Here is a 26,328-nt window from a genome sequence, read left to right as displayed (position 1 = left end):
CGTCGTCATTTTTCTTCGCGCAATTGGACGCAGAATACTAGCATTTGACATTTTGTTCCGCGCCCACCGTGTGATTGCACATTATAGCGTCCAGGTTTTCAGTCCTTTAAATGTGCATTATACCTCTTCGGTGATGCTGATACTCGGATACGAAGTCTTTATTTTGTTGTTGTTTTGTTGATTGTATATAAATTTATATTTCTATGATAGTACTGGAAGGAGTGGGATTTGATTACCTCTTTCTGTAAATATGGAGAGAAGGAGAGACAAGGAAAGAACCTGCCAAATTATGTTCCTTGGAGTGCAGCAAATGATAATGAGGAACATATGATTCCAAATGGCCATCCATGCTATTGCTTGCCAGCAATAGGTTCTCTGCCACCCAAATGTGTACAATTCAACAGACCAAAATTTCAATTAATGTAAACTTACCTTCTACTGTCAAAGAAAATTGCATTAAGTGGATATTTCAAGCTTTAAAAGAACAGGTTTGCTTTTAGCTTGTATTGCAACACAACATGAAGGTAATTCTAAGTAATAAGAAGTTACAAAACAGCAATGGAGAAAATCTCACCTTATAAGGAAAGGAAGTGGACAGTATTTGCATTTATTTTATTAATGAAATTCATACACTTCTAACATACAAGAATATCTGGCATATAATTTATACCATATTTTACTATAACTGTAATCTACTGAAGGAAGGGTTCCATCAGTTTATGAAGAAAATTTGTAGCTACTTGAAATAAGCTGATACCAAAATTCAGTCATTATTCTGAGCAATCTATACAAAATTATAAGGGTCACACACTAGAAAAATATAATTTTGATATTTGATGTCACGAGAACTTCAGATCTTACTGTAATCAAGCTGTCCATGTGTAGGTGAGGTTAATTTCTATGTCCCTTTTTTATTGCTAGTGGGGTGGGACTAAGTCCCTCCTACTGAGGCCACTTCTGGCCTATTGTACCAGCCACAGATGATAGGCGAGGGTGATTGTGGAGCAATTGGTGGAATGAAGATTGGCAGGGGAAACCGAAGTACTCAGAGAAAGCCCACCCCAGCGCCACTTTGTCCACCACAAATCCCACTTGACCAGACCCGGGATCAAACCTGGGCCACCGCGGTTGGAAGCCAGTGACTAACCGCTTGGGCTATGGTGCAGCCTTCTATGTCCTTAAAAATTAAATGGATGTTTGAATCTGACCTGTCACTTTTTTCCCTCTTTGCTAACCATATGCCAGAAACTGAAGTACAGAAATAAAGTACTTCTTATACTATGATGTTACTATAATGACAGCACAGAAATATTGCATTGCAGTTTGCAAAACTCATTCAGTGACACACACACACATACCTTCTCTCTCACTCTGTGTCCCATGGAAAAAGGTCAATATTCTGGGAAGTCATAATTTTGGCTATTGTAAGCAAAGAATTGTATATGTGTGTGTCCTATTTCAAATGGTTTTCTATTACCGGTATTCATTGTTCAAGTGACAAAGTTGGTACATAATACATTTTCCAAAATTCCACCATCAACATCAGTGCACTTTGCAGCTCGTGTGAGGACATGGCGTGTTGCTCATCTGTACAGTGTACAGTGCAGTGAAATAGCTCAATCTCAGAAGCCGTTCTGAATAGGACACCTGTATATAGATACTTTTGTGTAAGAATGACCTATACTATGACCTCCCAGAATATTGACCTCTCCTCCTGGGGCACTCTGTATATGGATACTTACCTTGTAATAGATAATTAATGAAACTGGGGCATCATTGACAAAATAGCAGTAAACTCTGCTTTCTGCTCCTAGTTTGAAATTGGTCTTCTGTGTAGCAACATGAATTACCATCCTAACCAAAGATATATGCCACTCTGTTCTTAAATGAAATGAAACTGAAGGCTTTGGTTATAAATATAAATAATTTTATTAATAATAAACTTTCATTAATTCAGAATCAATAAGTTTAAAATCACTGCACTGAAGGATAAACAAACATTATGGTTTATATCCAATATAATTTTGTAAATGTTTATATTGTTCAATGAGTCATTCTGGAAAAGTCATCATTTCTTCAATATATTCATTATTTGATACATTATTCTTGATTATGTTCAATCATTTTCTTTATCCGCTGCAAATATTCACTTACGACTTCACATAGGCATATATTCGCCTGAGGCAAATAACAGCAGAGAGTCACAATACCAGTTCTGGATCTAGGTTCACCTTTACATATATCACACAATTGTCATACAGACATGGAAAGCTGTTTGGAGCACATATTTAAGTCTCAGAGAACAATGTACACGTAGTGTCACTTCTCACACGTGAATGGTGAACTGAAGGCGCTCAAGTTCCTTCTGTTGCTGAAACCTGAAACATATAGTCAATAACTCTGTTTCACCCCTTTCACTTGTTTACTTTAACCTCAAATACAGGGACATAACCATGAGTCACTTCATTTTCAATGCTTCATTAATTAATTAATGGCCATGACCTCTTCTTCAGTTTCATAATCTTTTTTACACAGACAGTATGACTCTTTGGATGAGTGAGCAGCCCATTGCAAGGCTACCTACACACAAGACAACACAAACACAGGCATCCATGCCTTTAGTAGGATTCGAACCTACAATCCCAGCATCCAAGAGAGCAAAGACAGTTCATGCCTCACACCACGTGGCCACTGCAATCGGCAATTTAAATTAATATTCTATAATTTGTCTGGAAGGACCAAGGAAAACCATGAATCTTCAGTCATGATAGGTGGCATCCTAGTCAGGATTCAGAGTGGACACCTGTTGAATGCAAGTCTGTAGTGTTACCACTTGAGTCAACCTGTTCGACAGTTTCCAATGGTGACTGAAAAATGTTGGCTAGCAGATAATTTCCCACTCTTTTTTCTGGAGCTTTTTTTTTCTTACAGTCTACATGGCTCTAGTCACATTCTCTTCCTCCTCCTACTCCTTCCCCTTATTGGTTCACTTCCACGTTCCTTACACCACATACACGTTTCCTATCCATACTGCACTTCACCAGTACCTACATTACAGTCAATATCTATGTTATACACACAGACACCCAGCAGAAAATTAGACAAACTCCTAGTTGAGAACCACAGAAAACTAAGCGGGAAATATTGTGAAAACTTTAGCCAATAAATGCACCGACAGTACTCAATGTTCATTATCTTCCACATGTGTCATTACTATCTGCTAATCTGATTAATTTTTAATAATTTAATATTATATATAGATAAATTTAATGCTTGATAAGCATTAGACACAAATGGATTTATTAGGAAAAGTTACATACTTGTAAGTTCTATATTCCCCCATAATGCAGAAGTTTCCAAATGTAATCACGTATCAGATGGCATGATGAAAGTATGTATGTGCTGAAATATTATGTCACCAAGCTGAAAGAAAATTGGTTGTGTAACTGAAAATTTATATATTTCTATCGATTCTATGTAGCATGGTGTGCTGAGATAGCTCAGTTAGTGAAGCAACTACAGCCTGGCTAGCCGGGGTCCCGTTACTAGCAGAGGCAAAACTCTTCTATTCTCTGTAGTGTCCAAACCGGCTTTCAGGTTCACCCATCCTCCTACGCAATGGGTACCAGGGGTGATTTCGTGGGAGAAAAGTGGGAGGGGCATGATGCTGACCACTCACCTCCATTTACTGTGGACATCAAAAATGGTGCAGCTACACCCCCCGCCCCTCACACTGTGACATGTCTGAACACAAGGATAATTTTACATTTCTTACCAACACAATACGAAGCAGCACTATAAAATCGGAACAGCTCTTTGAGTCAAGTCAATCCTTTCTGTCATTATATTATGCCTAGTCTACAGGAATTTGGGCAAACAGAATGATCACTGGAAGTGGAGACGACAGCCACCAAATGGCGTCATGGAATTTGGGTGAATCTGTCTGGGAACCATATTACAAAAGAATTTATTTTCTTCATCACCATTTGTTTCAGACATTCCGTTCCATTTACTGAAATATGAAATATTCTGTTATAAGCCATAATTCTGATTTACATTTTTACATAATAACAGATTGATTCCCACAAGAAACGAGGTTCTTCTCTTTTCCACAGCTACCAGATGAGCTCTGGGACCCACTCTGCCTTTCCAACAGGTACCCCGGAGTAAACCGGCCAAATCATGAAGCTAACCACTCATCTCTGTTTAGTGCTGAGGTTAAGAATGTGTGGAGCTCTACTGCCATTCGCAATAAATCTTAAAGACATGATGCTTAATTGAACATTTAGCTTTAAATTACTTAATGACAGAATCGGTTTTGAGATTCAGTTATTAATGAACTGTTTGGATCACAAAGTTCAGTCTCTAAGCTGTAAGAGAGACACTTTGTAAAACCTTGACTTGACAAGTATGAATCCAGATATGAATGTTGCATGTTATGTAGCTAGTTGGTGTAGTTGCAACACTCTGAATTTGTATAGGGGAGGTACCTGGTTTGAATCTTGGCCAAGTTACCTGTTAACTTCCCTCATAACCCTTTTTAATGATTCTTGGTCTTCAGAGGAGAATGTTGAGAACACAGAACACTTCTTGACACATCCTTACACACTTAATAAAAAAGTAAAAAGTAAAGCTACCCCTGTACCAGGCCCTGAAGGTCCCTAGGGTTGTGAGACGATGAGGCTCCCACATCCTTACACACTTACCTATCAGAACTGTGTTCCCATCTTATTCATCATTACATAACTTGTAAAGTTGATTCAGTGTCATAACAAAGTTTGAGAATCAGTCACCATGTCCTACAACAGCTAATGATGAAATGGAGAAAATCTTACCTTGCAAGTAGCTTGTTAAGGTGTACTGCGTTGTCTCTGTCACATTCTGCTTCGCTCAGCTCGCGGCTGTCAGAAAAGCCGGACGGAGGTTGCAGCCGATAACTAGAGAAGCTCGCTTCATCCTCGGCAGAACTAGATTCAGAACTGCAGGCACATACACCAACGTCATTCTCTGAAACTCAGTGGTAGCTGAGCAGTTATATAATGTAATCTGTGTTAGTAATAAAACATCAATAAATAATTAAATTATGCAAAAAGAGGTAGCCAAATAAAAAAAGCATTTGATGAAATCTGGATTACTGGGGTTTTTGTCCATCATCCAGTGTTCTAAAGAACATTAAAGAACACAAAGTTTCGGAAAGTGGCTCAGTTTCTGTTCCAGATGAGGAAGTGGGAGACATGGCCAGCTAAGGATTTTGACAAGATAAAACAACAATCTTATGTTTCCATAAAAAAATAAGGATGCAAAGTAATAAATGTTTTTAATACTGGTGATTCTAACTCTTGTCATTAGTAATATGATATACTTTTCACCCTCTTTTTCTTGTGTTACTTCATATTGTCTTTGGTCCTGCTACTTATCATCTTATTCTCCCTTCCAATGTTCATTTTCAGCCTTTTATGTCTCTTAATCTCCTTCCTCCATCTTCTTCTTTTCTTTTCCTTCATCTCCTTTTACCTTCCTTTCCTTCTTTGTCTTCTTCTTCTCCTCTATCATCTCCTTTTTGATCTTCTTGTACTAATATTACTTTTTCTTCTTATGTTCTCTCCTCTACATGTCCCTTCATAACATTCTTCTTAACCTTCTTTTACCTTATAATTTCGTTCTTTACTTCTCATTCTTTCTTCATCTTCTTTAATCCCTCCCACTGTTCTCTTTAACCTCTGCCTCACCATTCTCTTCCTCTGATATTATATTGCACGTACTTGTGTGTCTGGAATCTGAAACAACTAAGAATCTTACAGTCTATCTGCAAGAAAGTAATACAGTAGTTGCCTGTTTGCAGAAAAAGACCCTCCTAACCTTTGTCTGAGAGCAATGCCTTGTTCTACATGTCAAGCCTGCTTTCCATGTCAGATATAGCAAGTCAGAAGCACATCCACGCAGTTGGCATACCTTTACAGCACTTATCTTGTGAGCAATTTTTGATCTTCTTCAGTGTGGAGAAGTGCCCATAGAATCAACCAAGCTGCATTCCTTAAAAAGTGGTCAAACCTCAAACAGTTGAATCTTGGAGATCAGTTTTCTACAGAGTTGGGTTATGTGATCATAACCAGTAAGGAGCACATTACTAAATTCTCTCTTGGGTCTAATATTCAGAAAATAACTCTACCAGAAATATATCACTATTTAACAACAATGTGCTTTAAAAACACTGGAAATGTAATAAATATAATTTTTAGAATGAAGACATTGACAAAAATTCAACTAAATTCCAAAGTGCGCAAAAGCAATCAGGTTTCTGATTAAAGTGATGGTCAAATTGGAATTGGGCGAACATTCATTCATGCAAACTAATTCATTCTGTAAGTTTCATTTTTGCAAGCTCGATGACTTCCCTCGATTGTGGAGGTGACAATTGACTGGTCAAATTACAGCAAGGGTTTGTAATATAGGCTACAACATTGAATGGGTAGTTAATCAGACATAAAAATTTCTAATCTTATAAGTCAGTGGTAATAATAAACATAAAATACATTTTTTTAGTCACAGAAAATGCATAAAGCCATTATATGCTGACAGAAACACAAAATATTATCAGGACCTAAGCACAAATTTAAAAATATCTTGGAGACAGAGTGGCCAATGAAATGGACATGATGTTGGTCAACAGTAAGGTAAGGGTAGAGTTATCCCCGAGCTAAACGGAGAGTGGATGTATAGATCCACATGTTCTTGACCCCTGCACTAGTTGGAGGTGAGTGGTCAGCTTCTTGTCACTGCTGCTTTATCCTCAGGAAAGACCCCCAATATCCACTGGATAGGAGGCAGAGGAGGCCCCAGAATTGCTCTGGACAATGTAGAGGGGAGAAAGATGTTTCCCCTGTTAGGACTCAAAATTCCGGCCCCTCAGCCATCCAGCCCATAGCCAGTTGCTATACCGACCATGCTCTCCCAGCACTTTTGACAATGGGTTAACAGAAACGCAACCAAAGAACAAATGCTGCTGTTAGGGATGGAGTTTTTAACAAACCTTGGCTACCTGGCGTGCGGTGGCAGCAACCCCCTATGCAGTCCTGGCCCAGAGCCAGTGGGGGTTGTTTTGTGGCTGCTGGACAAGGGGTAGTGACGTGGAGTTCGATGCCGCTCTGACAGAGGTGATGTCTCATTAGATTCAGTGCTCGAGTCCAAACGATATAACTCTACAATGCAAAGTCATTATGGCTATCAGTCATGTAAGTAACATAATAAGAAAGCAATAAACATACTTTCCATATGTACCAGTACTTTGGCTTATATCAGTGGATATAGTTTATGAAACACAAACTCATCATCACATCTTGGTTTAAATATTCATTTTTAAGTGTCTTTCAATCAAATTACATACATACTACCCTTACAATTATGAAATACATTATTATAATATTTGCCTGTTTTGCTAAAAAATATGTTTTCCTGCATTTATCCATCATCACAATCTTCTGGCATATGACACCATGTATTTTAGCAGATAGATACAAACTTTTCAGAAGAATCACAAACAAATGGATGTCCAACAGCAACATGTCACAATACAAATTACTCACCGAGACTTCTGGAAGCGGGAGGTTTGATCGGAACCCTGTAACTACTAACAGCTGAAGGACTGCCGCTGGTATCTGATTCCGAGTCTCCGTGAGTCGCACTTTCTGTGGCAGGCTGCTTATCTCTGTGGTGAGGTTTTGAGCCTCCATGCCTCATTCTGCTTGCCCCCTGCTGGGACATTTGCCGACCACTCTCACCTGCAACAAACAGAAAATGAAATAACTAAAATAATATCACAGTTCATATTTCTACATTCATTAATGTAACTGGCCGGTGACCGATGGAAAAGTAAATAGCTTTTATGCATCCTATGGGTCCTGTTAAGTAGCATGTGGAAGATGTCAGTGTATAAATAATTACAAAAGGTAAATCATGGCAGATCAACCACTATACACATGTCACATTTATTTTTACATAAATGAGAAACTGCTTATAATTACTCTATAATATATCTAGTGTTATGGGCAAGAATGGTGGAGCTATACCTCCACTCACCATACGTCCTCATGGCATTATGCTTAATTAATTAAGCACAAGGACAACTTTACCTTTCCCTTATCTACAGTACATTTTACAACTCTATGTATAATTATGGAGATACCAATAATTATATAAGGTTTATAAATTTATTAAGAGACCAAAAGGTGTTTGACAAAAAAATTATATTAATGTTGACTTAATATCTTGCATTCTGGGATACACATCTTAATAAGAATGAAAGCTTCCTATAACTTAATTTCTGCATAATATGTATATTTTGCTATATCATAAGATATAATTTTATTTAGAATTTCCAGTTCCTGAAAATAATTCAAGCTGTTTATCAAATCAATCTATGCAACATTTTTAAGGTCATGAGAAAGGGAATTTAGGATCCTGTTTCTTGCTGACACCATCATGCAGACTATGTCATATTTTTATATTAAGGACATCTCTTACTGTGGCAATATTTACCTTGAGCTGTGTCAGTACAGGGGGCTTCCATTGTAACTATTTTCTGTGATGCAATACTGTCTAGTCAGGCAGAATTTTATGATGTTTCAGAGGAAGGTACTGCATCCATTTTGAGGAAACTGCTTCTTGTTTGTTTGCTTATCTTACTACCTGGCCATAATGATGTAGCCAGCACATGCCTTCAAAATGTCAGTAAATTTCTGCCAGAATATATGCATAATATTTCAGAAGACAGCATGCTTCATACCCAGCAATTGTTTTGCGGGTATGACAGAGAAAACAGAAAGCATGTAGGAAGTTAAGAGTGAAGGTATTTTGAAATAAACAAAGCACACTAATTTTCAGTGAAAATCAATGTTTTTCGTGGCAGTATATAACAGAATGAAGTCATGAAAGGTCCAATTTTAAAAATAAAATACAGGTCCTAATCAATATATCTAATATTCTTAGTAAATGGAACATGAATCCTGCTGCCTTTTATTCATAGAAAAAAGGCACTGGTAACAATTCCGTTTTTACAGAATCTGTTCAGTTATTTAATTGAACTGAATGTTAAGATAAAGGTATGAATTCTTTAAATATTCATACCATCAGAGGAGGCAACATGGCGTGAATGTTTTTTGCTGGATCTCCCAGCAGGCATATGATCTTGGTGAATGCCACTGTCATTTTCTGAATGTCCGAATGTTTTGAACTGTACAGTGTAGTCAAGAGTAGCAGTGTTCAGTTCTCGACTGGCTGGTGTTGCAGCCATAGCAAATGTAGCATAAGGGCTCATCTCATAGATCTCCGCTGCAATCATACAACATATTGCATTGAATTAGTGGCTTATCTCGCACAGTAGTTACATGCGCAGATCAATTAATTACATCTTTAACTGGTCACAGTAATCTCCTCATTCCAAACATGTAGTAATTCATGCCAAATTATCCTTTTTGTTCACAGAAACTTGATTTCTAACTTCGTATGTTCAAAATGAAACATGACAACTGCAAAACAATGTATAATCACAGCATGTTTCAACTCCTTCAAGCGCTGATGAGCTGCACTTGAAGTGTATTTACATTTTTGTGACATCTATAGAGGAAAATGACATTTATGATCACAGTGGCAAAAGCCCTCTGTGGTCTAGCGGTCAGAGTTCCTGCCTACAGATCTAGAGGTCTGGGTTCGATTCCCGGTGTTACCAGATTTTCTGAGAATTAGTGGGTCTGGAATGGGGTTCACTCAGCCTCGTGAGGATAATTGAGGAGCTATTTCAAGGAAATAACAGCTCCGGTCTAGCAAACCAAGATTAATGGCTGTGGGGATCCATTGCACTGACCACGCAACACCCTCTATCTGCCAAAGTTGGCACTAACTTCACTGACAAGTGGCGGTCGCCTGCGGACTAAAGGCTACAGAGTGGCAAAAGTCCATCACTTACTGAAATCAACAATGGGAAGCAGTAAATTCAACCCCACAGATGACAGGACTGGCAATGAATGTTACATACCCATTACAAAATATACATTTTTGTATGTCAAGTATGGGAGAAAACATTTTACTATGTCACATAGGGTTACGCTGAGAAAACTGTCATCATATGATGCAGAATGCTGCTCCATACAAATACCCCCTTTACCTATACAATTTCTACATAGCTACCGGAGTTTTAGGATCTTTTATTTACTGAATAACAATTGAATTGAGTGTAAATGTGATGTACAGTATGTGCTAAATATGATATAGTATAAGTAAACCAACAACATTATGACCTAAAATTTTGTCACGATGGAATATGATACAATTGTCATGTTTCTAGGGGCCACACGGTAGTGTAGTTGGTTGAGACAGTGACACAAGCTTGAAGGTCATGGGTTTGATTCTCAGCAGTTTCCTCAACCACAATTTTAAATACCTAATGATAACCATATTGGTCAAAATATGTAGTGAAAAACTTTTTAAGTTATGTGATGTGTAAAACTTTTAGTAAGTTTTATAGAAAGACATATTGCACATGAGAGGGTGGAACCTGATGCTCCAGGCCTCACTTAAGAGGAATGGAACCTGAACCCCAGAAATGCTGGGGACAATCAAGATTAAAAAGAATGTCTGACAATGCTTCAGTCACTAACCTGATGCTGTCTCAATATGTTTCATGTTATGGTGGTGATGATGCCCCTCTGGTTTCACAGGGGACGATGAATAAACTTGCTGACAGTTGCGTTTGTTATCCATTTCAGCAGAACTGCTGCACGCACTGTGGCTTTCAGGCAAGTTGCGTCCCGGTTTGCTGTAACCCTCTCTCCTCATGGTTGTCCTGCATCATATTTACACTTCTCCTTCAATATCCAAGACAACAAGGACATAAAAGAGCATTCACCACAGATGTGATGTTCACACTAACATTGCCAAACAGTTCACATTATGTTCACGTATTTTATAACTTCCTCTGGATGTGACATGCTTTCAGATTGTGTAGATGCCATGAGTGTTGTTTGAATGAAACCTATTAGACCATTTTTGGTCTCCTCAAGGAAGAGCTGAAGGACCAGAGATTTGAGATGACAAAGATGTCAGTACTGTGATGATGCAGTGGTTACAGCAGCAGCCCAGGAATTTCTTTGCAGACAGGATCCATCAGCTGCTGTCTCAACACCCATGGTAACAATAATTAAGAGCCTATATTCCATTAACCAGCACAATCCTCAGATGGGTTCAATTTGAACAACCCTTGTATTATACAAAGGTTGCTGTAACAGAGTAACATTTGCTATTATTCTGCCTTTGTTTATTTATCTGTATTTGTGCTTCACAACTATATCAGTACTTCAGATTATGAAGTGTCAAATGATTGGAAAGTGAATAATGAATTGATATGGATGTGGAAGGAAGTGGTTAAGGCCTGATTTAAGGTACTATCCCAGCATTTGCTTGGAGAGACTGGGAGCAGCTTCCAGAATTTTCATGACATTGCTTTGCCTTGGGATCTGGAGAACACTTTTGAAAAAGCCATGTTCTACCACTTGCTCAATTATTGTCTGATACTGTAACAGCCAATCAGGTGCTTTGTACTTAATGAGGACCCTGGGAAGTTTCCACAGTCAAGGATCCAATGGGTGAGAAGAAGAAATATGACTGCAGGACCAACTTAACATGTTTCTTTGTAGTTCACTGCATGTATCAATGACATTCTGAGTCAAAATATGTAGTGTATAACTTTCACCAATACTCTAATTTTTATCAGATACTAGCGAATGAAAGTAAGCCATTATTAATCTGCCGTATTTGGTTGTTGTAAGAAATCAGACTTCTGGCTTTATTAGTGGGGAACTTTGGTGGAAATTTATTGGAGATAAGATGAAATATTTTGAAGATTGAGTTAAGAAACTTGAAGTCTGGAGCTATGACAGCAGCTAACATGTTACTGATTCAAATACACCAACACACCGAAATTATTTTCATATATAGTGAAACCCCCATTTAATATTCTTTCTTATTTAACATTCAATGATCAAAGTAAATAACGTTAATGCAAAATTTCCTCAATTGAAAATTTTCCTCAACTTAGTGTTCAAATTTGTTGCTTCCAAAAGAAATGTTAGATGGTGGTTTCACCATATAATACAGAACTATCTACACCTGTGATCATTTGTAGGTACTCTAAAGAAATATTGTGGATATTTCTGTGCAACTACACTTTCCCCAGGCAGCATTGGTTTTTCTAGCAGACTGTTCAAGGGTTGGGCCCTCCAGTCAAATGGTTAATTATACAAACTAATTAGACATAACATGTTTAAGTGTTGGGTAAAATTTCTCTCTGCTTCTTACCTCCTGCGCAGAGCAATGTACCCCAGTAGTGACGCAGACAGAAGCACGATAGCAGCACACACCATGGGCACCATCACATACACATCCCGATAGAACTGTGCACCAGTTGATGGATCCTGTAAGTCTTGTGGTGGCAGGATGGTCGCTGCAAACAAAGCCAATAATTTTATATCGCACAGCTGCCTATGTGTTTCAATTTTTCACCATCAGCATTTTACATCATCTCATTTCTAAGAATTAAAAATTAATATTTAATTGCCATCCTTAAGGAAGATGTAGAACGAAAGTATCTGAAGGCCAAGTACTTAGAATACTGAACCAAGCAGGAAAAGAAGAAACTAGTATAATACAGAAAACAGACAAACTTCAGTAGGTATCATCTTCAAATGAGGGACTGTAATACAGAGCAATACAGTCTTCTTGAATGTGATGCATGTAGTCTGGTAGATAGGTACAAATGTTTCAAAGGAATCTGCTACCTCCATCTTCAAGGTAAATTTCAGGTGGATCCATAAATTTCTCCTGAAATGTTAGCGCCCATCTACCAAATGACATGGTGTCTGTCCCATAACCTTTATATTACCAATGTGAGAACCTCAAATCTCACATTTTACGAGTTTATTTAATGGCATTTCCTCAAATGCGTAGATTAAGCATTACTGGATGGATTATGATAGTGAACTGTGATATTGAAAGGCCACAGAAGTAACTGTGACTTATTTAATCCTCTGCCATGTGTAACACAGGATTCCCTGCCAGTTATCATTCCAACTAAGCTCCATTCTTTTATGTCATCTATGGCTCATTAATATGGGTCCATTTTTTGTCCTTAATATGAAGAAATATAATTGTACCTTATCCCCAAAATAATAAAATAATACCTCCGGTGATAGTAGTAGTGGCAAAGCTGAAATGGGCCCTTGTAGAACCAGCATCATTGTGTGCGGTGATGCGAAGCTGGTACCATGTTGCAGGTTGGAGATCTTTGATGGTTAATTGTTCTGCTGGGGCATTATTGTCCACAAGTAACCAGTTTTGATTGCTGTTGCTCAGGAACCGGTATTCAACCACAAAGTAGACAATGGGACACCCTCCATCTGGCCATGAAGACAGATGTAGTGTGAATGATGTCGTGTTTGCCGAAAATATCTCACTAGAGCCCGGGAGTAGTGGAACTGAAAACATTGGATCTACATATTACAACTGAGCTAGACTATGGGCTGGTTATATAATAACTACTGTATTATGAAATACTGTGTTTTTGCATCATGTTGCAGTAATATGTATACTGCAATCCCCTATTAAATTTCCTTGATTTAAGGTTTTTGTTCTTTAACGTTCAATTTCAGGCACTCCAAATTAAAAATCTCAGTGTTAAACTATCTCCAGTTAAGATTTTCATCAGTTTACTGTTTTGTTGCTACCTGAAGAAACATTACAAGGGGATCATAATTCTGGCGTCAGCTGTCACGTGTATGGGTGACTATATGGGGTCTGGATTGGAGACTGGATTTAGATCTGTAACTATAAGAAATTATAACCATTTCACTAATTCACACACTTTACAGTTCACTACAGCATACACTTAAGTCTTCTCAGCCTGCGGTGTCTTCATCAGCTTTCTGGTAATGGCTAACAATGGTGGACATTCCCTTTCTTCTGAGTCCCCAAACTGTCCCCGTGCCTCAGCTACAGCAACTCTCAACTGACCGTTCCTAAACTTGTCCTGCTTATAAAATCTCAGCATGGACGGCATAGAAAACACCACATCTCATTATTGTTGCATCAAATTGTTGCTAAGAAATGGTTGCATTTGTGGAAACATGCTTGTTTGCAGAGCCATTACTGAGCAACAGCTGTTGTACAGTTACTTATTTCATGATCGTTACCTAGCAACAGGTCTACATACCATGGTATTATAGGGCTATATGGGACTGTTGCCATGCATCCATCAGGGTTGCGCATGAACTTTATTATAATATTTGTTGTTCACATTCATCACATTACCTTACACTTCCTAATTTTAATTTTAATGTAATTATTTTAAATGACAGAGAAGGATAGGTCAGTATGTATAGTGATAGGTTACACACTATACAGCTCCTGACTACACTTCACAGGTCACTCTCTGTCACAGTCTTCACTGTGCTGCTTGGTAACGTCTTCTAACAGTTGACGTTCCCCTGTTCCCAGGTTCATGTCTTGATAGGCTGGCGGCCACCTCACACCAACTTCCTACTCTTCTGACTTCTCTAGTCTGAAGACTCCAAGTCCAAGTTCAAGTCACATTGCAACTGACAGTCAGTCAGTCTGTCTGTCTTGGTGTCAAGCCCCAACTGGGGCTCATGACCAGATTTTTTTTTTTTTCCTTATATGAAAGTTACTGTCCTGTCCATTTGGGGTGCCTTCTCTGACAAGAGGTCGGGTCTCTCATTTGTCAGTGTCAGTATTTGTCAACTGGTCTTTGTTACACCACCTAGGCACAGACTGCATAGAAAACACAATCAAAAACAGTTTTCCTATTGCTGCTTGACATCACTGCAGATGTGTTTGTAGAGCCGTTCCCTAGTAACAGCTGTTTCTGCTGGCTTCACAATTCTGTCTTTCAGCAGACATGCCGTGATATCTTCACACAATCACAGAAAACCAACAGTGAAAACAGATGATCTAATATGTATGTTTTGAGGTTTTCACGGCGATGACAATGAAGAGAGTCGTCTTCTGGGTTTAGGCACCACGTATTCTTCGTGTTGGCCGACGTTTCGGAGGAACATAGCGCCTCCATCTTCAGAGCAGTTGAATGGCTTGGAATGCGGAGAACAGCAGCTACTGCTCTCCGCATTCCAAGCCATTCAACTGCTCTGAAGATGGAGGCGCTATGTTCCTCCGAAACGTCGGCCAACACGAAGAATACACGGTGCCTAAACCCAGAAGACGACTCTCTTCAGATGATCTAATAGTTGCAAGGTTTACGTAAAGTCCCAACTTACCTCCTCCCTTGGTGACAGCAGTAACAATAGTACTTGTGCGACTGTTGCCCACTTTATTGTGAGCTGTGAGATAGGCGTGATAGGTAGCTCCACAGTGCAACGATTGCAGAACATGAGATGTTCTGTCAGCATCCAACTGGACCTCTTGCCAGTTGCCATGGTCCCTCTTGTAACTGAGTACATAACCTGTGTCAAAAGTGTAACCTAAGTATGGAAATTCATTGCAAGGCTATGCAACAACTGTCTCAACTGATATTTGGGGCATGTTCATCATCCCATTTGCCTTCCAAAACCTCAATGCTCTAGAATCTGAACAGAACGTCTCATAGTGACACAGATTAATGGAACATTATGCTACATTCTGAATGGAGCATTCTGCATAAGGAGATTATAATTTTGATATATAAGTTGTGTGTCTCACATTCTTTGAAGGGATTTTTAGTTTGTACCTCTCGAACGAATACTTATGTTCTAGAATCAAGTAGTTTATTTACAGCATCATGTGCAACACTATGTTCTATACAATTTATTCAAAAATATTCACTTTAAAAACATATCACTATATGATTCAACCAATGTGGTCATCATCAGGCGTTAAAATTATTGGATGAGGAAACTGCTGTCTTCTGTTTCAGTGCTTATGTATTCAAAAATAAGACACACAGCACAACACACAACAGGAGAGAACACAGCCCACCAACTCAAACACACATGTGCATCGAGGGGACTTATGTATATCAGCAATGTCAACAATGAAACAGAAGACAGCAGTTTAGTCATCCAATAATATTAACACCTGATGATGACCACACTGGTCAAAACATGTGATAAACTGTTTTAAAGTGAATATCTTTTAATAAATCTTATATGACACAGCGTTGCATATGACACTATAAAAAACTAATTGGTATTAAGTGAAAAAGTGCAGCGGGATGTTACAAAATAATAAAATACTTGACATTTATGTGAACAAGAAATGGAAGGGTCAACAAAAATGTCCTATAGCTTCACAATCATGTGTTGCTATTTAATTCAGTATCAAAGTATTAATAACATTCTGACATCAAAGAACAATACAGAATATTACACATGACTGCATTAACGATCAATGTCATTTAGCTTACCCTGTATGGGTGCACCACCATCATCAGTAGCCCTCCATCGCAGGTGAATGGTACGACTGGTTGTGTGTAGGAGCTCAAGAGTTGGGGCATCTGGTGCCATTAGCACCAACACCTGATATGTCACCTGATCTTCTCCCCACAAGTTCTTGGCCATGCATGTGTAGTTTCCTTCTCTCGATTTATCCAAGTCTATCCACGGATTTACATGAAACATTATTAGTAGTTTCCTGAACTCTGTCCACTCTCTCACATTCTACAAACTAGAAAAAAACGTTTCAAAAGCTGAATCTCCTTCTGCCTTCAGATCAAGGTTACCTACAGAAAGGGCAAGCACTTGACAGAGAAGAGTACACTGCAACCATGTCTTCATCTGGATTTAGTGCAAAATCAAAACACTGAAATATAGTAACTAGCCGTAGGTCACGAGAATAAACATGACGACAAAGCACTGACTCCTTAATTTAGAAGCACTCCATTGCTCAGGTAGTTAGCTGCTGGCTTTCCACCATGGCGCACCAGGTTCGAGCCCAGGTCAGGTCATGTGGATTCTGTGGTGGACAAAGAGGCACTGAGACAGGTTTTCTTCAAGTACTTCAGTTCCCCTGCCAATTCTCATTCCACCGACTGTTCCACATTCATCATCATCATCTATCATCCAGGGCTGGCCCAGCAACCAAATTAGTGGCTGATGTACCAAACGGACTCAGTCTCACACCACCCCAAGAAAAGAGACACTCTTTAATTCACTGAACCAGTGAAACACACTGATAATTCAATGGGAAGTCTTATCATCTGCTGCATAAGTTTTCATACTATTAGCTTACCCTTCTTTCTCCCCTATTCCATCCTGGTCCTAGGTGTCATCGAATGATACAATCAGGTAAAAACTTAACACCATGTACCAAGAAAAACAAGAATCATAAACTATCTCTTTATATAGTATATTTGACTCCATAAACTACATCAAAATATTATCGACACTCACAGAATAGATGTGAAACACTGAAACCACAGACTGCTCATGAACTGCTGCATAACTTACAAAGAGTTCTATTTTCTCTGATATAATGTTGTGTCATCCAGTGAAAGTCAACTGACGTTTCTTGCTGCTTTTATCTACAGGGTCAAAGAATAAGCCAAGTAGGCACATAACTCAAGACAAGTGAAGCTCCAGCTGATACCTCCTTCATGCTGATTTCTTATTTGTCATGTTCCTTGACCATGAAGATGGAGGTGACAAGTTCCTTCAATACGTTGGTTAATCTTCAGTGAACTGCATGGCATTGCATCTCAGAAGACAGAACTCTCAATAACCACTGTTGCAAGAACCTCAAAACCTACATATATATATTCTGTTCATGCAACATGTTCATACTCAATAATTAATTCCTATAGTAACCCAAAATTGTATAACTACAGGGCTAAGTCTAAAGCTTACAAAATATTAGTATATATAAAAGTTCCTGCTTGCACATACAGAAAGTGCACTTACGATGAATGCTTAGTGTCCCTTCCTGGGACAATTCATGGTTTGAACCAGGTTCACCATGAATTATCTCTGTGGCTCGTCTCCAGGTGATGGTTGGTATTGGCAGACCAACACATTTGCACTGAAGTATCACATTAGATTTGTCTGCACGACGCAGAGTCTGCGAGAATGATGCTATTCGTGCTGGAGCTGCGAAGAAAGAGGAAGTTACTTAAAGGATCTGAACTTCTCACAGTGGTGAATATCTTCTGGGATATAACACCGTCTAGCCCCTTTAAAAGTCAAGACATATTAGGGAGGAACATATCACCTCCATCTTCAGGGTCAGAAAATAAGAACCAGTATGAAGATAACGGACTGTGCTTTGACTTTCTATAGACTACAAAGCATTATATCCCATAAGGCATGTCTTCAAGATACTTATAAGTAAAGAAAAATGATCCCTCTGCTTAATTAAGCAGCATGCCGTGAAGGCACAAGAGGGAGTGCAGGCAGAGCTCCATGCATTCTTAACCCTAATATTAGATAGACATGAGTGGTCAGCCTTACATCCCAGCTGCTCTACTGTGGGACATAGCCCCCAGTACCCATTTGAGAGGGGACTGAGTAGGTTGCAGAGCAATTCTGGAGAGACAGGTGAACAGACAAAATGTCTATCCTGGATGAGAACTGAACCATGATCCTCCAGCCATTCAATGTGTAGTCTATTCATCATAAAGACTGAGACTTGTCACCTTCATTTAGAGTTCAACTGATTTAATAATAAAATTACATTCAGTATCATATATAAAAGGGAGAGTCAGTAAATAGTTCATAAATGGAAGTGAAACAGCTGTAATGAACATGATAGGCTTTCTATGTGTATCACTAGGTAGCAGCACAGTCTAGCTCCAGGCTGTGGAGGCCCATAGGGTTGTGAGACATCAAAGTTCCCATACTTTCTATACAACTGGCTCTGAGATAGCAGTGAGGTTGTCAGCCTTACAAACTGCCCACCCATTACCCCCTGGGAAGATTCCTTGTACTCATTTCTGTTCGAGGCTGAGTCAATTCCAGGGCCATAGTGCGGCTGCAAGGATTAGGTCAAATTAAAATTCCAGTGACCTCATCAGGAACTGAAACCATGAACTTTCAGCTTATAGAACAGTGCCTCAACTTACTACACTACCACGTGCCACCAGAAAGTTATGAGTACTTAACAATATATAATTTATATAGATTATCATCTATAGAATGTGATAACACTATACCAGTGCCTTACCTCTGGAATTGGGAGCTTGATGAACCGGACGAGTTCCCTCCCCTTCTCCTACAATGGTTGATGCTGTCACCCAGAACTCATAGTGCTGGAGCTCCACGAGACTACGGACCTCAAAGTCTGTGTCAGAACTTGGTGCCACACGTACTGGAAAGCTAGAGCGCTGGATGAAACACGAGATGTATATGAGATTGTTATCCTTTACTGTCCAGGAACAGATGTTACTATACCTGTCATGATTATGGGACGGGGGTCTAGATTTTAACTTAGTAGCAATGTAATAATACTGAAGAAATGCAACCTCAGCCAGGTGGATGATCCAGAATGCACTGTCACAATATTGCAATGTAAAANTATATATATATATATATAAAATATAAATAGGATTGATATTAAAACAGCATATAAATATACAATATTTTATGAATTAATATTAATACCAAAACTGAATAATGTTCTTTCCTCTTAAGAAGTATTAATTAGGCATAACTCCATGAAGATTTATGGGTGAGCTGAAGTATAGATTCATCCATTCTTAACTTTGGCACAAGGTGAAAGTGTGGTCAGCTTGACACTCTGGTCATTTTACCATTGTGGGATGTACATCGAGTGCTGGCCACAATGTGACATTGACTTGGCTTGAGCAGAAGTTGAATGCTGTCTGTTAGACAGATGAAGCTGTGTGTTAGTATGTGGGGGTTCCCACATTTTCCATTGGATAGGAACTGAACCTTAATTGACTCTCTAGGCAGTATCCTAGTCACTAATCTGAAAGAACTATCATGGATCCATTAAGAATGATTAAGATCTTTCATATAAACTAAGAAAGAAAAATTAAGGCTCACAAACGATGACAATGGGGGATAAAGTTATGAAAATCTGTACGTCTTTATAAAAAATTATGTCTGAATTTGTGAGACTTTTCTCTTGTAAATGTTCTTTCTTTTTTACTTATTTTGCACAAGTTTTGCCTCTTTGATGTGTCTGAAAGTAATTCTCATGACAGTTCTCTATATATCTTCTGCACATGATTTCTTCAAATGACAAAGTTACAAACAACGATCAATTACTACCTGTATTCTTACATCCAGCCTTAATTCATAAAAGAACTCACATGCTCTGTCCATATATGACAAAGAAGGAAGTCTTTCAACTGCATATTTAATTATATTTGCATACAGGTACTGGTATATCAGAGAGATCATTTCATGATGTCTAAAACTATTCTCCATTAGCCACATTAAGGAGCAAATTACTCGCTGTGAAATTACCTATAAGAACAAATCCTAAACCTTGTGTAACGTCAGCAATTTCCAAACACACAAATGAATATATTAATAAGCCAAAGTTCTGAACATAAAGCAGTTTTATTATTAACTTGCAGGAATGTACCTGGAACTTATTTAGAGTGACCTCCAGCAGAGGTTATGGCCAAATAACATATAGTTATATCTAAACTTCAATACCTTCTACAGATTTGTTTTGTTTATATACCTTAACCTGACCTCTTTCAACAACATAGACTGTGTACTGGACAATAATTCCATTTGGCTGGTCTGGTGGAAGCCATGACACCAATATGGAGTCTCCAGTGAGTGCCAAAGCCTTCAACCCAGCTGGTGGACCAGGAACTACACAAAAATAATGACAGGTTAAATAAGTGCTTGGAATGGTTCCTGTATAATGGGGTTAATCTAAACCATGATGCTAAATGCTGGATTTTTTTGGCAGGTAGACTTACATTTCATGTTGCAGGAAATTGAGGTTAGGGAACAAAACTTCAATTTAATGTAAGCTCGCAAAACAAAATCTTAAAAATGTACAAGGATGAATCTATAAAACAAAGCTTACTATGTTCTTGATTTGTGTTCTATAAGAATGACTAAAATGCAAACAGAAACTTATATTGTACAAAATTGAAATTATAAAACAAAATTTTAATTCTATGTAACTTAGGTATTTAATTTATGATCTATACAAACTGTGTTCTAAAAAAAATTTAGCATAGTTGGTTGAGGCACTATGCTACAACTGAGAAGGTTGTGGGGATCAATTCCTAATGAGATCACTGGATTCTTCAATTAACCTGATCCTTCCAGCTGCAATATGGCTGACAAACTCACTGCCATCTGTGAGCATACTGTCTGGAAAATGTAGGAGCCTCAACATCCCACAACCATATGGGCCTCCACAGCCTGTTATAGGGATAGCTTTTTTCTTACCTTCTAACAAAACTATGCACACCAAACATTGTAAGCACTGTACAAGATTGAATTTATAAAGCAACACTTTAATTTTATATAACTTAGATTATTTTTTTGCATTCCATAGAACTATTCCTGGAAACAGAACTTGGCACTGTACAAGACTGAACTTATAATACAAAATAAAATACAAACCAGAGTTTCTGCTTTCTTTCTCGAAGAAATAATTTATGAAATTAAATGTTATATTACTCAAAACTGAGCCAATAAGAAAACTTCAACTACATATGGCTTGTGTTTTTTTTTCTTGTAGAAGTTTGAGTCACAAACAATCAGGTTAAAGTAGTAAAGTAGTTTTATTTTAAGATTTTAATGAAGCAACCCTCAGGATAATTACATGCAGAGAGATCAGATGGATGAAATCAGAATAAATAGAAGATCTACTGGAAAGCCTCAGGGAAAGAGAGCATCTGGGGGACTTATGCATAAACTGGAGGACAGTATTACAATGAATCTTACAGAAAGAGAGTGTAAAAGTATGGAACATTTTCAAACAGCTCAATATAGTGTCTAATAGTGTGGTTTTGAGAAAATTGTAATAAACCTTTGAGTTCAACAAGAGCAAGGAATTCCTCCATCAAACAAGTAACTACTGACATCCCAAGGAAGAATCTATAGAACGCTCTTACAGAAGTTAAACTTACCATCCTGTTCAGTAGAACAATAGGCTGGATCACTTACAACACCATCTCCAACACTAGTGTAGGCAAGGAGACGGACTGAGTAATTTGTGAACTTCAAGAGACCATGAAGGTATGTTTCCACACTGGAAGTTCGTTTCACCTCACTGCTGGCAACATGGATAACTGCACAACAAAAGTACAATACATTTTCAATACAACTACACTTCTAGTCAGTTTACTAACATGTATATCATTTAGGTTTATAAAAAAAAATACATTTCAGATGCTGCTTTTACTTCCATCTTCAAGCAAAAGGCTTAACTATCAGTGTTGAGGTTTTGAGGTGAAGGAAAATACACTGGGACTAGGATTGATTCTGGAAACATATTCAACACATGAGGAAAGAAATAATATTTCACTGCCACTAAGATGCACCACAGATATTAGTATTGAACAAAAGTGTTACTGTGGCAATTTAAGATGCTGATAAAAACAAATATAAATGCCACCTCCAAAGAAAAGCTAAAATTACGTATTAAGTAAGAAGATGGAATAATTTTATAAGCAGTCCTCAGTGCATCCAAGCATTATATGGAACTGTTCTGTAAGCTAATACCAAGAGGTTGATCTGATGGCTCCACTAGTACCAACTCCTCATATTCACTTGGAAATTGAGAACAGCACTGGACAAGTGACTGCAATATCACATTCCAAATGACACAGTTTTTTATTTTTAGGACATTATCCATTGTCCTATTTTTATTTAAATAAACGTTTTGCAAACTGGACAGGTAAAAAGTCTACTCGGTTCAAATGTATCAAAAGAGCTAGTCTGTGTCCAGACAACAGGACCAACACAAGGCAGGATATATAAACCAAACACAACATAAACTATCTGCAGGCGTTAAGACAGAAATTTTAAAATATCACATGTATGAGACCTTTCACCTATGACCATGCATAATGTCAAGTCTAAAACATGGGATGATGGATAATGTCCAAAAATTCAATCATTTTACTCATACAGCACCGTCATAATGTTCTCGTCTTATTATACCAATTGACCCATCAAATTAGATAGACCTTCTGTCTGAAAATTTAAATAAAAGCAATATCTGAAACAAGGTGTTTCATTATAAACTTGGCTACATGCCCCATAACTTCTACGGTAAAAAGAAAAAACCAACCATGGAGAATCATAATCAGAAACATTCAGAAATGAATCTTCACTCCTATTCCTGAGTGTACACACATGCTCTTACATGTGCAACTCATAACCAATGAAAGATAACTGGCAGTTCATAACCTGTAAACATGGTAAATAAATTTTTCATGAAAATGCAATTTTTGTTTATTTACTAATCATAAGATACAGAAAGTACAGAATTAATTTTCTTTTAATATTTGACATGTGAAATAGCAATAAAAAGTAAACTTAAGAAAGTCCTGCTTACCGTTATCCTTTAGAACAGGTCTGTAGATAACTTTGTAGCCTTGTAGCACACCCCCATGCTGATTTGCAGGTGGTGGAGACCAGCTTACCTTGACACTTTGTGATGAGAGTGGAGAACAGGCTACATTCTGGGGTGCTGCTTCTGGAACTGTTCACACAGACACAAACAATGTTACATATCTTCTGGAATTATTCACACAGATATGAACAATGTTCAGTTAAAAAAGGCAAATCTATCCCTGTAACAGGCCATGGAGGCCCATAGGGTTGTGAAACGTTGAGGCTCCCACATTTTCTACAAAATCAGCTCACAGATGGTGGTGAGGCTGTCAGCCCTACGAGCCAGCTGCCCTTTACCCCAGAAAGATTCCTGGTACTCATTTCTGTTTGAGGATGAGTCGACCCCAGGACCATAGTATGATTTGAAGGGTTAGGTAAATTAAAAAATCTAATGACATAATCAGGAATTGAGCCCATGACCTTAAGTGTTGTCTGGAATTATTTGCACAGATATGTGTAGTGTTCAGTATTTTCTGGAATTATTCACAGAGATGTGAACAATGTAAGTACCTTCTACAGATATGTACAATAACTCTTCTTCATCTTTCACACATTAGGCCTTGAGATCTATTCCAATTCTTAATTAATTCTAAAAATGTAAATCCCTTCAACATCTGGTATAACTTATATGAAGTATCAGCCCAGGGAAAGATTACTAAACCTACGGAAGAAATTAACATACAATAATATGAACACACATCCATGCCCCTGGTGAGATTTTAACTCATGATGCCAGTGCCCAATAACAACTTTCAATCACCTTTAAGAGGAATTACCTTACTTCACTGTGAATATGAAAATCTTTCTGATTAAACACCACTACATGAAGTCATATGGTAGAATATTGCTCCCTGCATTCTTAATCTTGCCATTAGAGGAAGACCATGGTGAGTTTCACTCTCTCGCTGCCTTTAATCTAACAAAGAGATTTCAGCGCTCATTGGATAGGAGGTTTGATGGGTGTAAATGAATTTCTGATGAGGATAACCTCTGCCCCTGCAAAAGAAACTGACTGCAGTCATTTCAGTTGTCTGCTCATCATAGTGCCATGTGTAATAGTGACTAAAGATGCAGGTTTGGATTGGTGAGTCAATTTATTGGATATTTCCAGCAAGTCAGCACTACAATCGGCTGTAACACTCTCAATCTTACTATATCATTTCATAACTACAATGATAATACTCTAAAGGTTACTGTAACTGCACCACACAAAATAAAGTCTTCAGTGTCTGCCTGTTGAGTTCTCTTCGACTGCAAGCTGTTCTCCCTGTTGCTCAGTCTGCTCTGAGTGTCTGTGTGTGTTCTGTCAGAATTACTTTACGACTGACCGTTTACCGCCAATCAGTTTGTCTTGGCAACAAGCACCTGGAGACCCACAACCAGAACAACTGAACACTTGCCGTCTGGTCTGTTCTCTCCTCCCCTCATAGCCTCAGGAGAACCGAATAGATATCACCCTGTTTTACCATTCTGTTACTGTGTTTTTATAACTTCATAATTCCCATGGTAACAGATTCTGCTTAGTGAATTCCTGTCACAGAGATGCATGTTCAGAGCTATGCATTGGCATTGGAATGCATTTAGCCAAACACTACCTAGCAGTGGGTCCCTCTGTGGCCTGCGTAACCTAGGAAATGTGTTTACTGAGGCGTTGCTTAGCTATACACGTTACATTACACACTGAACTGTACCAGTTGCAGTCATTGAACATGATACATAAATACTAATGACACGTTTCACAAATTATGTGTTCATTCTCTTAACCTCTCAAAATATGCATCTTCTAGATATCATTTTCTTACTCTGCATATGACTGTAGGCCATTCATACCTCCTTCCTGTGTTGCTGCTGTAACAACAGCTGACTGGGGTCCAATCCCCACACCATTAAATGCTGCTACAGTGACATCATAATGTGTAAATTTGTGAAGATCAGTCATCCGGAATTGATTGACAGACACTCCTCGTACCTAAGGAGGAAAACACCGTTTATTGCCACCTTCAATTCAGCAGACACAAGACACAATCAGATCAGCTACAATGAAAATATGAAATCTGTGGAGGATGAGACTGTTAACACAATATAGGAACATAGTATCTACAGCTCTGTACTCCATGTATAAGCCTCTGTTATTACTTACCAAAAAATACTGTGTAGTCACATGTACAGCTTAGCCCCTTCAAGATTTATTTAAATGGGGCCCTGCCAGCCCTTCTGGCTATATTTAAATGGCAGCAGTCCCTTGTCTTGCAGTATGGTTAGAGCTCTTAATCTCAGATCTTCTTTGATGTACAAGGTGTGGCAATAAAGAAACCGGATTCATGCTCTAACCCTTTATTAAAAAAAAATCAGACAGTCGAAATGTTATCCCCTTCAATGTAGTCCCCTCCCCGATCCCTACACCGCTCCATGCGAATTTTCCACTGTTGGAAGCAGTGCTGCAGGTCATCTTGTGTTATGCTCTTCAAGAGTTGCGTCGCTTTTGCTTTCACTGCATCCACGGACTCGAACCTGGTCCCTTTCAGCGCAGACTTGATTTTTGGGAAGAGAAAAAAGTCGCACGGTGCTAGGTCCGGAGAATACGGTGGATGTTCCATCACTGGAATGTTGTTTTTTGCCAAATACCTCTTCACAGATAGCGCGTTGTGTGCTGGCGCGTTGTCGTGATGAAGAACCCATGAGGCATTCTTCCACATGTCTGGTCTCCTTCGTCGCACAC

At 38.5% G+C, this 26,328-nt stretch overlaps 1 protein-coding gene across 7 annotated transcripts in view; it reads right to left on the bottom strand.

The window, feature by feature from the left end:
- Positions 1-1,940: 1,940 nt before the first annotated feature.
- LOC111872391 (Down syndrome cell adhesion molecule-like protein Dscam2) overlaps positions 1,941-26,328 on the bottom strand; it is a 398,391-nt gene continuing 374,003 nt past the window's right edge. For 2 of the 7 annotated variants that reach the window (XM_023866240.2, XM_023866239.2), the window contains exons 22-37: positions 25,440-25,578; positions 23,551-23,697; positions 22,118-22,279; positions 20,704-20,840; positions 19,213-19,372; positions 17,955-18,140; positions 16,463-16,651; positions 15,339-15,524; positions 13,230-13,523; positions 12,349-12,493; positions 10,653-10,837; positions 9,124-9,327; positions 7,584-7,778; positions 7,040-7,199; positions 4,836-4,979; positions 1,941-2,378 (exon numbers count right to left, since the gene is read on the bottom strand). In XM_023866240.2, the coding sequence (XP_023722008.1) occupies positions 2,327-2,378; positions 4,836-4,979; positions 7,040-7,199; positions 7,584-7,778; positions 9,124-9,327; positions 10,653-10,837; positions 12,349-12,493; positions 13,230-13,523; positions 15,339-15,524; positions 16,463-16,651; positions 17,955-18,140; positions 19,213-19,372; positions 20,704-20,840; positions 22,118-22,279; positions 23,551-23,697; positions 25,440-25,578 (2,685 nt within the window). In that variant the 3' untranslated portion in view covers positions 1,941-2,326. Of the gene's footprint in view, positions 2,379-4,835; positions 5,025-7,030; positions 7,200-7,583; positions 7,779-9,123; positions 9,328-10,652; positions 10,838-12,348; positions 12,494-13,229; positions 13,524-15,338; positions 15,525-16,462; positions 16,652-17,954; positions 18,141-19,212; positions 19,373-20,703; positions 20,841-22,117; positions 22,280-23,550; positions 23,698-25,439; positions 25,579-26,328 lie in introns of those variants that run through there. The other 5 variants (XM_033754686.1, XM_023866244.2, XM_033754685.1 and 2 more) reach the window with 4 other exon arrangements.

Source organism: Cryptotermes secundus, unplaced genomic scaffold, assembly GCF_002891405.2.
Source record: "Cryptotermes secundus unplaced genomic scaffold, Csec_1.0 scaffold247, whole genome shotgun sequence".
Classification (NCBI taxonomy): domain Eukaryota; kingdom Metazoa; phylum Arthropoda; class Insecta; order Blattodea; family Kalotermitidae; genus Cryptotermes; species Cryptotermes secundus.
Note: the sequence above shows the minus strand (reverse complement) of the source record. Positions and strands in the feature narration are given on the sequence as shown.